This window comes from Barbus barbus (genome assembly GCF_936440315.1).
Source record: "Barbus barbus genome assembly, chromosome: 25".
Lineage (NCBI taxonomy): Eukaryota > Metazoa > Chordata > Actinopteri > Cypriniformes > Cyprinidae > Barbus > Barbus barbus.
The window spans coordinates 8,557,368-8,575,337 of record NC_136753.1 but is presented as its reverse complement, the minus strand read 5'-3'; the positions used below and the strand labels follow the sequence as shown (position 1 = coordinate 8,575,337).

Here is a 17,970-nt window from a genome sequence, read left to right as displayed (position 1 = left end):
ATTAGTGTATGTTTATGCTTGCTGTTAAACTACAGAGTCACTTTTATAATCAACAACATTATGTCACAAGTGTTATGTAAATGAACAGAAAAAAATGCAAATGAACCAGGGAGATTTCCTGAAGCTCCATGAGTAACTTCAATGTTTATAAACTCCAGGGTAAAACTGCCCAGAGAAATACAGGAGAAAATTTATAATACCATGTTTGATTTTTTTAATGTTTGCTTTTGTACTGTTACTATTGGTCTTGCAGTTTTTTTTCAATCGCTAACAAGCTTTTACCAATACTTAAAGTACTTTTTCTAAGCTCTTAACACAGCAACACACCTACATCACACAGTTAGCCGAATAGTTAATTTCCTGGCCACATTTTGTTAAATAAATACAAACTCTACATTTCAAAATGCTGAATACCTTTTCCTTCATACACTAACTCTATCAAAACACAGCAAGCCCAATTCAAAATCGAGTCATTCGGTCAAAACATTAGCACTGGTTTTCTATCCAACAGGAACATGTGGTCAATTATAGTACATAGACTGTCAAAATGCTAACAATTAATGGCATTACAAAAACTGCATTACTTATCATGTCTCAGTTCGGCCTGTATAGAACATACAATATGAGATCCATTAAAGAATATAACAATGACAACAACAATAATAATAATAATTCAGCCAGCAATTTCATTTTTGTGTGTGTGAGTGGATTCATTTTATATAGTAAGTCTATGTGCACAGCATAGTGAAGGATCATCAGTACTTTATGGAATGTAAAAGAAAAGTGACAGAATTGCAGCAGTAAAGGCTTTACTGGAAAAATGAAATTGCTGTCAGTGATAAAAAAAAAAACACCTTTAAATGAATGTACAGATATGTTATTTACAAATGTGCAGTTCACAAATGAAAATGTTCAGTTTTCTCTGTAAAAATGTGTCATTTATGATGGGCAATGTATTGTTATGAATGTTTTACAATTGTTCAGGCTGAATATATCCTGCGTTAAGAAACTGTTCTTGTGCCTGGCTGTTCTGGTGGTTGGTATCGCTGACCAGAAGACAACAGTTCAAAGAGAGAGTGGGCAGGGTGTGTGGGGTCCAAAGTGATTTTCTTAGCCCTTTTCCTCACTCTGGAGATGTAAAGATTTTGGAGGTTGGGCAGGGGGGCACAAACATTCCTCTCAGCAGTCCTGACTGTCTGCTGTAGTCTCTTGATTTGGTAGCTGAACCAAACCAGACAGTCCTGGCCCAACTACTCCTCTCCCTGGTCCAACCAGTCCTTTTCCTCGTCCCAGCTATTCCTCTCCCTCCTCCAAACATTTTCTTTCTTTTTATAATTCTCTGTGTTGTTCTGTATTGTTTTGAACAAAAGCAATCCAGAGAGTGCCTTTTTATTGTGCATGGCCATGTATGGAAAAACTTGGAATTATACATTAAGATTGGAATCAGCTATTTCTCAATTATTAGTAATCAAAATAATTCTTAGCAGATCTTTTAAGCTGTTTTAAAGTAGAGGCTTTACACTATATTTAAGTTTGGAACATTAGGTCTTCGTTTCTGTCATGCTGTGTTTAAGCATTTGTAAAAAAAAGATAAGAAAGATCCATGATTTTTGGTATGGGGTAGGCTTGTATGAAAAAAAGTGTTAATTGACTGAATATTGTGTGAAAACAACATGAATTGTGTAAATGGAATGGCCACAACAGACGGATGTTGTGTTAATTGTGCTTAGAGTTTTGAAAATGTGACTACAGTTTGGACAAAGGGATGTTAGCAATTGAAAAAAACTGTAATTTAGCTCTTTGGTATTTTTAACATGATGTCAACAGATTTTGCATACACAATGCCAGCTACACTAAATGGGAGGTTATTCAACCAAAGGAATTATTATTTAGCACTTATTTTTCATTGTGTTATAAAAAAATAAAGTCAGCTATTAATTTTAATTCAGTGTTCCCAATAAATGTTGTTCCAAAATAATTTTTTAAGTTTTAGAGAAAATATTCAACATTTAAATAATAATAATAATAATCCCCTGCAAATTACAGTGATGAGGAGAAACTTCCTAAAAAGATACAACAAAAGACTAGATTTAAAAGTTTTACAGAACAAGAAATTTGTTTGTTTGTTTGTTCATTCATTCCTGGACCCTAAAGTGAAAACTCAATCCACATCAATTAACTCTTGACCTTTGAAAGGATAATAAATGTCAGTAAACCAGCACCAATCTGGCAATACAAGTGATTTAGTTTAAATGTCTGTCTAAATTTATTTCCATTCATTCATTGCCTGCCAAAAACATAAATTGTCAATTTGAGGGAATAATTACAGGGAATAAAAATGGGCTTTATTATTCACATTGGTTCCCAAGGGAAGCACTTAATGTCAAAGCAATGTTATGATTTTCAAAACAAAAATGATAAATGACACCCAGGTACATAGCTATTTCAAGAAACACAGCATGAAGTGGGAGACCTACCACAACCTCTTATTTTTTTTTATTTTTTTTTTTTAACATATTAATGAAAATGCCTTTAAGCAAGACTTATTCTCTGATGTTGTTCAAAGGGCAAATGTGGAAATTTTAAGACTGGCTGATGAAACATCCATTTCAAACATCTGTATGCAAATAAGTTCATTCATATCACAGATTTGTCTCCAAAATTTAGATATGAAATTTCATTATGGACATTAATTCAACAGATATTCACCAAAATATGAAAGGCACATACTGTTCCTTTGGGTTTTTTTTTTTAATGAAAATTCCGTCATTAATTACTCACCCTCATGTCGTTCCAAACCCATAAGACCTTCATTCATCTTAGGAACACAAATTAAGATATTTTTGATGGAATCTGAGAGTTTCACTTTTGACCATCTTAGATCAAGTCTGATCTAAGATGGCACCGCAGATGGCAGCTATTGTGCATTGCTCTTCAGTGTTTGTACTGTTTTTGTTTGTTTTTCCTATTTTTTTGTTACTCAAATACGATCAGTTTTACCAGGGATGACTTGCTGAACATTCGACAGAACACAAATTAAATTAAGATATTTTTGATGGAATCTGAGAGCTCTCTGACCTTACACGATCAAAGGATCCTTACACGATCAAAGTCCAGAAACATAGCAAAGAGATTGGTAAACTAATCCATGTGACATCAGGGGTTCAATCATAATTCTCCAAAGCTACAAGAATACTTTTTGCGCAAAAAAGTAAACAACGTAGAAAACGTATTCGCGTTGCACAGCTGACACAGAACAGCACACGTTGTTTACGTTCAGTGGAGACTCTCCAAAATGGCATCAGGGTGATGCAGAGGAGATGAATTGTTGAATAAAGTCTTTTTTTTTTCTTTTGTGCTCAAAGAATATTCTCGTATCTTTGTAAAATTACAGTTGAACCCCTGATGTCACAAGGATTATTTTAACCATCTCCTTGCTACCTTTCTGGACCTTGATCGTTTAAGGATCCCCGCTGTCTATGGGAGGGTCAGAGAGCTCCGAAGTTCCGAAGATGAACAGAGGTGAACAGAGGAACGACATGAGGGTGAGTAATTTATGACCGAATTTTTGGGTGAACCAATCCTTTAAGTATGCGAAGGGCTGTGTTACTAAATCTGCTAATCTTTGAGTCTTTTGACGGAATCTTAGGATGTCACATTTGTCACTGTGTATGCAAGAAACAGCACACAAGCGTAGAGCCGAACATATTTGCACTGCAGAAACACACAGCAGGGGATTACAGGGTAATTTTCATGTCTTGAGTGTGTTGTTTAGTAGAGTCAGACACTGCAGCTTCTGCTCGGCTCTGGTGTAGCACTTATGGCAAACCAATGGGACACTTTTAAAGTTGTCTGTCTATGCAGTAGAAACATTTTTTAAAAGTTTTGCTGTGGCGAAAAAGGTAAGAAAACCTGAACACTCATAATGCACTGGGCTCAATGAGAATATGGGTGAACAGAGACACAGAAGTATGGTATGTAGTTTTCACAAAAGCCCAAAAATCTGTCAAAAGACTGCCAAATGACACATTTTGTGATTTTGCTGAAAAATTAATAGGGATATTTTGGTGCAGGTAACATGGAAAAGTAATACACGTTGTTAATTTACTTACAACGTACCTTTTAAATACAGTATTCTTGATACTTATTGTCGGGAAGTACTATTCCAGGTAATGAATTTCTATGTATTTTTTGTGCACTATTGCTTTTTACTACAGTTCAGTAAACAAGGCATCTATTTTTACTCTGTCAATAAATAGTTTCAAACCACGTCAAAGCAGAATCAACCATTGCGTGTCTCCAGACAACACAAGTTGTTTTTAATTCATGAATGAATTAGTGTTTTTTGAGGGGTTAGTGAATGATTCAATGACAACTTACTGTATGTGGAACATCTAAACCTTGAAAAGCAGAATGATACAAACAGTGAAAAGTCCTACTCCTACTGAACTAAATATCAACACTTTTGACTGAGTTTTAGTTTAGATTTTTAGTTTCACTTTTGACCATCTTAGATCAAGTCTGATCTAAGATGGCACCGCAGATGGCAGCTATTGTGCATTGCTCTTCAGTGTTTGTACTGTTTTTGTTTGTTTTTCCTATTTTTTGTTACTCAAATACGATCAGTTTTACCAAGGATAATGTTTATATTCTCACTACCATTATTGGCCTTTCTTTAGCCCTTTGGGATTTTCAACATACTTACATACAGCATACAAAAAGCCAACTACAAGGGGATAATAGCATCAGGTTCAACAGATGCACTTTGATGTGTGCATGGAACAGCTACTTGCTCTTCTCTTTGGCTCTCAATGAATGCGGACGCATTTTTTCTCCCTCTCCTCCCCTTACCTTGCCTGCTTTGCTGTCTCGTCTTGTCTATTGTCTAATAATTGAGAGATTCTCTCTGCACTGCTCTCCAAACTGGAAATCATGGATTTGATCAACTGGTCTCTCAACGCAATTGACACCATCTTCTCGATGAGAAGCTTGGGTTCGGGGGAACCTGATTGCCCTGCCGGAACGTTTGCAGCTGGCAACACGATGGACGCATGGGAAAGGTGGCGGGTCGTGTGTCTGGCGGCTCTTTCCGTGGAGGACATTGAAGATATCTACCTATTCGGAAGCATGATAACAGGTCTTCTACTGATTGGATTAGGCTTTGCCCTGGGTTATCGAAGAATTCAGGAAACGGGAACAGTTGTCCAAAACCTCACAAGGCTGCCCGTCATGATTGAAGCAGTGGGCAGAGCGGTCAGCATTGAGACTGAGACCATTAACCGCAATATGGATACCATCACGGAGAAGCTCACGGCTTTGAAAAGGAAAATTGATGGATTTGGAGACCAGAATGGACAAAGAGAGTAGCCGTGAAATTGGAATGCGGCTACTCGCCCCAAGACCAAACAATCGCAATCTTATCTTCTTTCGGCTCCCCTCGACCAGCACTGGCCTCGGCTAAGGCCGCTGTTGGAAAAACAACCCCGGGAAGAGCTCTGCAGTGAGACGCTCTCGCGTTCCTCCCCCCTTCCACATGAACTCTTACATACAGACACACACACACGAACATATACAGATATGCATTCACCTCCCCACCCCCGATCCCTCGCCTTCGCTGCTTTGTTCCGCCAGTCTGACAAGCGGGTCTGTGACCAGCGCCAAGAATGGCTGCAGGACCGGATGGCTGCTTGCCGGAGCTGGATTACCTCCCCTGTTGCAAGTCGTGTGTCTATGCTGTATTGATTATGTGCTTTTGTTGCTGGGGTGTTTTTCCTGCTCTCACACTGTACTCCCAAAGGAGCATAGTCTGGGGGTTATTTTTTCTCTCCCCAACTTCATCATGTTATGCTGTATTTCTTCCTCAATTCCCTGTCTTCCTGTCCTGAAATGGACAGGTTGATGGCTAATTTCGCTGGTACTTGTGACTTGTGCTACTACTACTACTACTTCAGCATTTGCATATCAGTTGTAGGGGTTATAAACTAAGAAGCTGTTGAAGCACTGCAAAATCAGTGGGATTGTATAACATTGTACAGAGGACCTCATCTGACCACCAATATGTCCCCTTAAAAAAGGTACTTAATAGTAAATAAAGGCTTATCCTGTCTACCTGTTCATAAAATTGTAAATAATATTTCCTTCACAAGGAACAAGAACTAAGCTCCGTCTTATCTTAAAGTTCTTCTTATCCATTTGTCGCTCCTGATGGTGATGGCTCAACGACCGTGGCAGGCTCTGGCTCTCCGTCTGCGGTGAGCTCTGGCAGCTCCGCGCCGTGGGGTGGAAGTTGACTGGGCTCTGGGTCCAGAGTGGGGTTGGTGTCATCATCCGCGATGTCCACAGTGAGTTTCGATTTGCAGGACACCAGCACCCACTCGATGAATGCGCCGAGGCTCTCTCGAGGACCGTCCCCGGACAACTGTGCTCGTGTGGAGGTGTTCAGTCCAGCTTGATAAAACAAGCAGAGGAAGTTGTCCGGGTAGTGCATAATACGAAGTCCTCAGTGTCCTCGAGAGAGCGGTCTCCCTGCTCCAGCAGGAGGACGAGGACAGCAGGATCATTCATAACACCCCCCCACCCCCCACCCCAAATATGGGCAAACAAGAAGGGAACACAGGCAGACGACAAAACATGAGTCCAAGGGGTTGTGACACTAATTCCTCTTTTTTATCTTTTAAATGTTCCTTTCTAAAATAGTCTACTGCTTATACACACTCAGAAAGTCTAGTTTTGTGGACATTCACATAGAGATCAGTCATTAGTCAGGTGCCACACAGCATTTGACCAATGGATTTACAAAAATCAATTCAGGCTAAACATAAAATATTTCTTCTTTTTTAGTAAGTGAATTATTTTGATTGTTATTTTTTAATTATTTATTTTAATTTTACGTTTTTTTTTTTTTTTTAACATCATTGGGGTACAAGATTATCCTGTTTAAATCAATGTGCTAAACGAGTTAGGTCAAAAGTAATCTAAAAGTAATCTGATTATATTACCTAAAATGTGTAATGTAATGGATTTACGTTGCTGCCAAAAAAAAGAAAAGAAAACTTTTTATACAACTTATTGTAAGCAATTACCCATGCTTCTTACACTCACAGCAATTAGATGTCTTACTGCTGTATGCAAGTATGTTAATTTAGAATTAGTGTGTCCCAAATCATAGTCCAAAGAGGGAAAAAAAATTAAAATAACATTGTGCCTGAACATAAAATTTTATTCAGCCGCTTGCACTACAGAGGACTTTATTTCCATTGTAAAGTTACATAATGAAGACACGGATGAGCTCATTAAGTAGCAAACAACTGGCTGCTCCCTTCACAGGGGACAAAAATACTGCTATTTGAATGAGTCTCTAAGTGATTAATAAACAGTTTCATCATAACTGGATGCTTTTATATTCATCAACTCCACTGAATAGTGTTCTGCTTGGGTGCTCTTCTGTGTCCTTAACAGCCTCTACAAGGAAAGTGTCAGTACCATGGATTAACAAATTCACAAAGTATTATATTACTGAAATATGAGATTCTTTTGTTCAATAGCTTGAGAATGAGTATTGATCTGAGTTCCTCAATCTTAGTTACCTTTATATTTACTATATATTCCCTAAATCTGTACTTTTAAGTTATATGAATCACTAGAATTAGTTAAAATAGGTTTTTTTTTAATTGTCTGCTATCCTTTATATTTAATCTGCAATGTTTTGTGAATTTAACACATTATAAAAATCCAGAAAGGAAAACTGCAGGTTTGATGTGTATTAAGTATACATTATTTCATACGCAAAAACACCAGCAGAGCTCTGCGCATGAAAGCTCCCCAACTGTTTGATTTTCAGTGACGTGCTGATGTTGCTTCGTGCCTCACCGTGGCACAAAGCATTGTAGCGTAGCATGAATGAAATGGGGAATAATGAATGGGGAATGTGGAGGTCATGATGATAACTGTGAAGGGATGAATGACGGTTTAAAAAAGGAGTGCTCAAGAGTATGTAGTTCACCATCAAAAAAAAAAAAAAATGCTTTAATACCTTAAGCTGAAGCTATATGGTTAGCTGATTAGATACTGGCATTAACACACAGGTTCAGAGGTGTACATAATTAACTGGTCACTTGCCTGTTCGCTGAGCTATACTCTTATGGTCATCATGGGTGCATTCTATAGTGCTCTGAGAAGTGGTCTACAAAGGATTTTTTGGACATCTTAAGTGAGATTCCAAATATGCCAAATTCAAAAGAACTTTCATATGTTCATTCTGAGGGGCATGATGGCCTCAAGATAAAGTTTTAAAATTAAACTGTCTTAATGATGGATATGTTTCATATAAACATACAGCTTTTTGTTTCACGAGATGTTAACTGATAGATTGAGTCATGTGAATTATTTGTAGATTATTGTGATGTTTTTATCAGCTCTTTGAACTCTCATCCTGACGGCACCCATTCACTGCAATGGATCCATTGGTGGTGAGCAAGTGATGTTATGCCTAATTTCTACAATAATGTTCCAATAAAAAATAAAAAAATTAAAAAAAATCTCATCTACATCTTGGGTGGCCTGAGGGTGAGGGATCACTATTCCTGTAACTTCTGCTAAGGTCACACCTCTCAAAGGTGGCTTGTCCAATGGAAATGTAATTCACGAGTTTATACTTACACATAATCTGATTGAGGAAATAGTATGCATGTATGCATAAAACAGTGTACACTATGTTACTTGGGAAACAACCCATGATCCAAATGGTGACGTCCTAGGCATAAGTTGTTTTACCACCATTTGGCTTTAATACAAGCATTTTCAAACTTCTTATAATAGATTCACACAACTTTTGAATTTCTCCAGTGGAATAAACATCAGAACAATAGTGGTTTGATAATATTGAAGTCAGATATTGAGCTGGCCAGGTTAAAGTACATTTTTGTGCACCATCCATCCAGGTTTTATGATCATGACCCCATTTTTAGCATAGTTGTCTATGAGTAAAGTTTTAACAATTGCAGTTTCATATAAGTTGGCTTTGTGAAGTTATCTGTGGTTGGTTTTTGTGTAGTCTTCAAGGTCAGTTTGCAGCAGTAGTTCTGAGTTGTCTGAACACAGACCTTCTACTTTAAGAGTTTGAGGGTCCCTATCATTCACCCATTTTCTAAATGGGCTCTGCATGATTTACCCTTTTTGGAAGTCTGACAAGTCACCCATTTCACTCATGGCTTGTACTAAACACATTTAACGCAGAGAATAGAGACAGCGAGAAGATTTTAAAAATCGCAACATTTATTTTTCTATTTATTTATTTTTTCACTGTAGCCTACACAAATCCCCTCATAATGGATGTTCATATTATTTTCTCCAACCGCTGTATGTATTTTCTATAAATATACTTGATGTTTTATATACAATTACAGTGGGCCCCAAAAGTATGTGGACTCTTAAGTCAAACCGTGTACAAATGGACAAATTATTAGTGCATAGTAGACGTACTTTAAATATATACAGTATATACAATGTGAAATGTTTTGTTTGAAAAGAGTTCTTGTGCTATGTTTCTGAATTCTGTCAAGTGAAGATAACTCTTGCATATATCCTCTGTGCTAAGTGTGTAGGGAGCAGTAATAGGAACCCTGTTAAGCAGAATGCAACCCATGTGACTAAAGCAGCACATGAAATGTATGTTCTAATGATTCGTTAATGTAAAATCATTCTGATAAATCTCACAACATTGAGTGGCATTTATATTTGATCTGTCAGGCTCCAATACTCAATACTAGTTAACTGTGTTACAGGGTGAGCATGCTATTAGTCTTTTGAGGAACATTAGAAATTATGGAATAAAATATATTTGGGTATCTTAGTATTGTTCTCCATGGCCTGTTGTTTCATAAATCAGCTTTATTAAACTGAAGCAACAAAGCATTTGCAGTTTAAATCGATATCTTACATAACTTAATATCTTACGTATCTTACAGTTTTTTACAATCGCTATGACAATTTTTTCAATACTTTTAACAATTTTCCGTCATCCGTCTGTGTAGGCTATACAATTGTGTTAGTGTTAGTGTATTACTGTATTTTGAAAATTAGTGTTGGAGTTTAGTTTGCAATGTGTGATTTTGAGCATGAAATTAACTGTTTTGTCAATTTTGTGTTGTAGGTGTGTTGGTGCGTTAAGAGTTTAGGAAAATTGTTAGAAGTACTAAAAAAAAAAGTCATAATTGTAAAAAACTGTAATAACTATATCTTATGAATTAAAGATCATTTTCAGCTAAAGAATACAGTAGCTAAAGCTTGAGTTATGTTATTATTAGTGCTGTCAAACGATTAATCGCGATTAATCGCATCCAAAATATATATATATTTTGAATTTTTGTTTAAATAATATATGTGTGTGTGCTGTGTATATTTATTATGTATATATAAACACACACACATTTAGTATATATTTAGAAAATATTTACATGTATATATTTATATTTATATAATTTAATTTGTATATAAATATATTTAATATATAAGCATATATTTTTCTATCTGTGTCTATTTATATATATGTAATAAACATGCACAGTACACACACATATATTAGGCTATGTAAACAAAAACTTTTATTTAGGATGCGATTAATAGCGATTAATCATTTGACAGCACTAGTTAGTCTGTCAGCAGGGACCTTGCCAAAGAAATGTTTGATATATAAATACAGATTTATATATTTCGTATACTCTACCAGTTATTTTAAGTGTACAAAACAGTCTGTTATGTTTCAAATTGATATTTGTTATATTATTTTAGTTTGTTATCACAATCAAAAATAAACAGTTTGTAGAACATAGTGTTTTACCATTTATTTTTGCTATTCACCAATAGTAATGAATCAGAAAGAGTGAATCACAGAAAATAACTTCCTTCTGTGCTGAGAAATAAGGTGGTCTGGACAGAGTTTGACACATTTCTCATTCTTAATGAGAGAAGGATGAAGTAATTACTATGTTTTGCAAATCATAATTGATACTCTGCCACATTACAGTTACTAATTGGAGAGATTGATCAGAAATGGAAACCAGGTGGGTGTCAGGATAATACGCAATATCATCTATTAAAGAGGAGTGACTTTAATTGTCATTATTATAATTCTGAAGAGGAAATATTCTCTCAGCATCAATCATCCTACTGATAATTTCTAATTAAAAGATGGATTCGCATATTCTCTGAAAGTGATTTTGTCACGAGGGCCGATCCTGAGCTTCTTCTTGGCCTCAGATCTGAAGTTCCCCAGCCCTGGCTTTACGTGGGAAGAGGTGAGTTATGCAATCAATTCCCTAATGTTCCCAAATCACTCCTCAGGCCTCTCTTCTAACAGGACAGCATGTTCTTATCTTCAAAACTGTTTAATCATGTTTATCTGCGCTTAAGAGGATACTCTGCTCATAAGGATTTAGACCCAACATGCTTGAGTGAAGACAAGAAACAAGCTCAATTTGGGATTAACATGGATACACTGTATGCAGCTCTCCAACCTGGTCTCACACATATACAAATGAGCATGCTTTCACAATATAAGAGCGTAGGACAACTGCTGGATTTTCTAATTAATGTTCTTAATGAGGATGCAATGCAAGAATTAAACAGTCAAGCTTTTTTTTCACAGTTTGACTATATATCCCAGTCATCCTTGCTGCTCTATAAAGAAATGTATCCCTAATACTGTTTTTCATGACCTTCATGACATAGGATAGGCCTTAAAAATGCAACATGGGGCAAATTTATTATCTGATAACTGCATAATAATGCAAGTTGTGTACACTTCTGAATAGCATGACATGGACAGCATCAGCATCTTGGCATTTAAAAACCTTTTTGCGGTCAACTTGGAAGAAAAAAGGGGGACACTGGTATGTGGTATAACTGGTTATGGTACAACACACACACACACACACACGCATGTCACAAAGTTGCCTGCACATTTAATTCCATCTGCAGTCTTGTGTTTCACAGGGGACTGTGCTGGTGACATTTTTCACCTTACAAGTAAATGCTTTATAGAATATTTATTGCACTCCAGGGATGATCTCCCTGAAGATAATTCAACATGTATTAGTTACAGCATGATTTAAATGGCTAAATTAATCCATCTGAAACTTTAAAATACATTTCAGCTATTATAGAATGATTTAGAGAGGGTGGTTCAAAAGTGAATTTCGTCAAATAATTTTTCAAAGTCCAATGTGGTTACATATAAAACTGCAGTAAGTGTGTGGGAGAAAGATAGTTACCATAACTATATTTTTTCCAAATTTGTACTCAGATGTGAGCTAAATCTGACAAAACCTTATTTTGACGATGTCCTCATTTGTAAATGTGTTCAGTTAAATCATTTTATGGTAACACTTTACCATAAAATGCATGCCACTTGCTTATAGGCATGCATATTTTATGACCATTTCTAAAGCACATAGCTACGGAGCCCTTTAAGGGACATTGTGGTGGGAAAAATTCGGGGTGAGTGGAAAAAATTTGGGGTGGGAGGAAAAAATATTTTTCAAATGTTTTGCGTTCCCTCGCAAAACTTTTGCATTCTCTCGCAAAGATATTTGCGTTCTCTCGCAAAACCAGTTGAGTTCGAACAAACTCTTCCTGTTTACTTTAAAGCTTGCAGAGGTTACAGCTTGTATGTTCACAATGGAGCGGTTCATAGAGTTTTGTTTTGAACTTGGACTCAATAAAGTAATAGTTATACAGTCAGTGCTTTGTTCAAGGCATGGTTTTGGGACATTCTAAAACGCCTAATGTGGCTTAATGTTTCAAAACAGACATTAAATTCGATAATAATAAATCCTGATAAAAAATTATTAGGCTAACATTAATAACTTTATTAATAACATTACTAATAAAGCAGAATTTGAAAGCTACTCCCTGCACGTTAAGCCTTTTCTTCCCCATAGAAAATGCTTAAGGTAGGCTAATGAAAGGTTCATACTCCGATGTTCACAATAGAGCGGTTCATAAAGTTTTCATTTTGAACTTGTACTCAAGTATAAAGAAATACAGGTTAGTCCAAGGCACGGTTCTGGGACATTCTAAAACGCTTAATGTGGCTTATTAAAACATGAGGACCAAATTTGATAATAATAAATACTAATAATATTATCCTAATAAGTTTAATAACCTTATTAATAATATTACTATTAATAAAGCAGAATAGCCAAGAATATGAATGCAATGGATTTGGTATTTTTAAATCACTGTTTTCATTCATTAGCCTACCTTAAGCATTTTTTGGGGGAGAAAAAGCTTACGTGCAGGGGGTTACATTCATATTCTGGGCTTCTGCTTAGTAATATTATTAATAAAGTTATTAATATTAGCCTAATAATTTGATCACCTTTTATTATTATCGAATTTGGTCCTCCAATGTCACTGTTTTAAAGCATTAAGCGTTTTAGAATGTCCCAAAACCATGCCTTGAACTAAGAACCGACTGTATTTCTTTATACTTGAGTCCAAGTTCAAAATAAAACTCTATGAACCTCTCCATTGTGAACATACGGAGCTGTGAACCACTGCAAGCTGTAAAGTAAACAGTGCGAACTCAACTGGTTTTGCGAGAGAATGCAAATATCTTTGCGAGACAACGCAAAAGTTTTGCGAGGGAAAGCAAAGTTTCTCGAGGGAACGCAAAAGTTTTCCTCCCACCCCAAATTTTTTTCACTCACTCCGAATTTTTCCCACCACAATGTCCCTTAAAGGGCTACGTACTTAGCACATATTCATGCAAAAATTATAATAATAATATTCCATAAGTCTATTTGAGCTATTTGAGTCTATTTTGAGTCTATTGAGTCTATTTTGTGTCACTCAAAAAATAAATAAATAAACAAACTAATATCATACGTTTGTGATCTTGATTCAAAAAGTAGCATCAAGTGACTGTCACCATGAATGTGTCACTGAATCAGTCATTCATCCAGTTTGTTCATAAACAAAAAATCAGTTCACTCAAACTATTATATATACACTACCTCTCAGTCCTGTGTCTTGTTACCCCTCCTCTCGTGACCATATTTGGTGTTCTTCCTGTTCCTGTCATCATTAGTTTATTAGTCCCCAGCCCTGTGTTGTCAATTATCTAGTTTAGTCTCCCCTTTATAAGCCCTGTGTTTCCCTGCCTCTGTGTCCAGTCTGATCGTCATTCCATGTTCTTCCATGTCTCCTGAGTTTGTTTAATAATAGCTTAAGTTTGGAAGAAGTTCCTCGCCTCCTCGTTTCCCTTCTCCTGAGTGGATTGTGACAGAAGACTGGACGAAGACGTGCTGTGTGGATTGCGGCAGGGCGGACTGAGGTTGGAGAGATATGTGGAGGAGTTTCTCGAGATCGCCAACCGGATGAGCTGGCACGACGCCGCTCTGGGTGCGTGTTTCCTGCTGGGGTTGGATGACGAGACGATAAGCTGCGATCTTCCCATCGGTGATTTCCCCCTGATTGAGCTTATCAATCTTGTTCTCTTTCTAAACGGTTACGACTTTGAAGTCGAGGAAATTCCCCAGCCTCGTCATCCCGCTCCAGCTGGAACGAGCCGCATCTCCCCAGCTCATCCCACGCCGAGAACCTCCGCATACCACTCCAACGGCTCTTACCGCCTGCCCAACCCCAAGAATCCCCCTGCCTCCGAAGCAGCTCCATCTTCTTCAGCCCTGAGCCACTGTCCAAATTGAAGTCAACTCCGCCGCCGTTCACGGTCCACGCAAGTCAGCCGTCAGCGGCCAACGCAAGTCTACTGCCCGAGTCCACGCTGCCCGAGCGCCCCCCAATTGTTCCGTCTCCTCCTAAATGCCAGCCGGATCAAGCCCCTACTTCCCCCAAGGATTTTTTTTTGGGGGGGTAGTAGGGCTCCTGCTGCAGAGACCAAGGCAGGGCGCGGTCTCGGAGGCGGACCCGCCAAGGCTGCCCAAGCTCTCTGCTCCGCCATGGCCGTCTAAACTCCCTGATCCGCCATGGCCTCCCAAGCTCCCTGCTCCACCATGGCCTCCTGAGTTCCCGGATCCGCCATGGCCTCCTGAGTCCCCTGACGCCCAATGGCTTCCGGAACGGATGCCGCCCTGGAGGTCGGTAGTCCTGCCTCCTGTTCCCTGGAGGCCTCCAGAGCACCCACCCCCTCTCCCCGTTGGATGGTGTATGGCGCGAGGACGCGCCTTCCGGAGGGGGGCGTAATGTCAGTTCTGTGTCTTGTTTCCCCTCCTCTCGTGACCATATTTGGAGTTTCTTCCTGTTCCTGTCATCATTAGTTTATTAGTCCCCAACCCTGTGTTGTCAATTATCTAGTTTAGTCTCCCCTTTATTAGCCCTGTGTTTCCCTGCCTCTGTGTCTGATCGTCATTCCATGTTCTTCCATGTCTCCAGCGATTCCTGAGTTTGTTTAATAAAAGTTTAAGTTTGGAAGAAGTTCCTCGCCTCCTCGTTTCCCTTCTCCTGAGTGGATTGTGATACTACCAGTCAAAAGTTTTTGAACAGTAAGATTTTTAATGTTTTTTTAAAGAATTCTCTTCTGCTCACCGAGCCTGTATTTATTTGATCCAAAATACAGCAAAAGCAATAATATTGCGAAATATAATTATTTTTTATATTTAAAATAACTAATTTCTATTTGAATATATTATAAAGGTAATTTATTTCTGTGTTTAAATCTAAATCTTTTAGCATCATTACTTCAGTTTTCATTGTCAAATGATCCTTCTGAAATCATTGCTATTCAAGAAACATTTTTTATTATTATCATTATCAATATTTAAAACAGTTGAGTACATTTTTTCAGGATTGTTTAAATGGAAAGATCCAACGATCAGCATTTATCTAAAATAAAAAAGCTTTTTTTTTAACATTATACACAATATCATTCAAAAGCTTGGAGTCAGCATATTTTTTTGGGGGGGGGGGGGGGGGGGGTAGAGAAATCAATAATTTTATATAGCAAGGATGCTTTAAATTGATCAAAATTTATGATGATAGAGGCATTTATGATTTAAAAAATTGTTTTTTTTTAAAGATTTCTTTTCTTTTTATCAGAAATGCTGTTCTTCTGAACTTTCTATCCATTAAAGTAATCTACAAAAAATATACTCGGCTGTTTTCAACATAATAATAATAGTTTTTGAGCAGCAAATCTGAATATTAGAATGATTTCTGAAGGGTCATGTGACTGGATTAATGCTGCTAAAAATTAATCTTTAAAATCAAATGAATAAATTATTTTAAAATATATTCAAATAGAAAAGTTATTTTAAATTGTAATTTTTTTTTTCAAATATTAACAACATTTTTTGCTTTACTTTGGATCGAGATTGAGGTTTGGTGAGCAGAAGAGACTTCTTTAAAAAACTTTTGACTGGTTGTGTGTGTGTGTGTGTGTGTTACAAATTTGACACATCATGAAAGTTTAAATCTATTTTTTCCTATGGCATTTCCACTTATTTTACTTTTAGCATTGTGTTTATTGCATGTTAAATAGACTGAGGCAAATCAATTTTTATTATGTGCAGCTTTTCTAGAGCACTGACTGACAAACTTTTTTCAGAATCGTGAGAGAATGGTGATCACAATGCTAAGCAAAATAATGATAGCTAGCTAATTATAAAAAGTTATTCTTAATTTAAACATAATCATGCGGATCGCGTAGGTTACTGTCTGTAACATTTAGCTCATTAAACAGATAGATTCCCAATACCTACGCACATCTTGCATTCTTACTCACCAAAGCATGAGTTGACGAAGCCGTACCACATGCACCCGTGTTTCCCCACCAGCCACCTGCCGCGGATACTGGCCGCGAAGCTGAGCGTGGTTCCGAACAGACAGACGAGCATGTCACTCACACTGATGTTGAGCAGAAGCATGTTCACTGGAGTCCGCAGGGTCTTGAATTTACAAAACAGAACGAGCACAACGAAATTGTTCAGGATCCCGAATACCAGAATAGATCCCAAAATAACGGCGACCACATTATGGCCCGTTCGTGACAGTTTCTCAGCCGGTGTGTCGCTCCAGTTGTTATCTAGCGCCGGTAGCAAGTCTTCACCCGTGCTGTTTGAAGTGTAACTGAAATTAGCTTCTTCAGAAAACATCTTCGCTTAACACTGTTCAACGGATATTACTTTTACTGCACACTCCGAATTTCGTTCGGAGCTTCCCCACACCTGAGCGTGGACCCATTCACGTGAAGTTCCGTTAGGAGTTTCACTTCATGCTTCTAATGTTGTGGTCAAATCTTCACAAGTGTCTTCAGAGCGCGAGAATAAAGTTGCAGGGCTCAGCAGCCCAAATAAAAAGCCTCCCTGTCCATCACAAACAAATCTGTTGGTAAGCTTCATTTGCTGGTAATTTCTGAGGATGCCGCTGTCGCAACGTAATGTCAATGCTAAATTTAAAGCAAGTCAACATGGAAATGAAACACTTTTGCAGACTGTTAAACTGTACATTGCAGCTATACTATATACAGTCAAAATCTCACCGACAGAAGACGAATAAAGGAAGTTCATCTTATCGTGACATGACGCTGAGTAAATAAGAGATATGCACATAAAAAGCAAAGGTAACCAAGAGGCATCCTATTTGAGACAAACTCAGCTTTTTCTACTGCTGATGCGTTCATCGGCGAGGCTCGCGCATCTCGAGTTTGCTGCCTCTTCAAAGCGCTTGAGAGCGGAAGAGCGCGCGCGTGTGTGTGGAACATGCATTGAGAGGACTATACTAAGTGACGTAAACACTCCATAAATGATCATCATGCGTAATATGTTACGTTGCAATGTTATTCATGGGGGCTATTTACTCATAAGCATTCATATAACAACAACTAGTTGGTATGGTTTTTATTATGTTCACGTGTTTCACCCAGTGGTAAAAATATTACTATGATATTGAACGCTTTGCTTGGTGGCCACACTGAAAAAAAATTACTCATTGAATGTACAATTTTTTTTTTTA

At 37.6% G+C, this 17,970-nt stretch overlaps 1 protein-coding gene across 1 annotated transcript in view; it reads right to left on the bottom strand.

Moving 5' to 3' along the window:
* tmtops2a (teleost multiple tissue opsin 2a) overlaps positions 1–17,730 on the bottom strand; it is a 30,659-nt gene extending 12,929 nt beyond the window's left edge. Inside the window, exon 1 of the mRNA XM_079377428.1 lies at positions 16,742–17,730. Within this exon, the coding sequence (XP_079233554.1) occupies positions 16,742–17,111 (370 nt within the window). The 5' untranslated portion in view covers positions 17,112–17,730. The remainder of the gene's footprint in view (positions 1–16,741) is intronic.
* Positions 17,731–17,970: the final 240 nt, after the last annotated feature.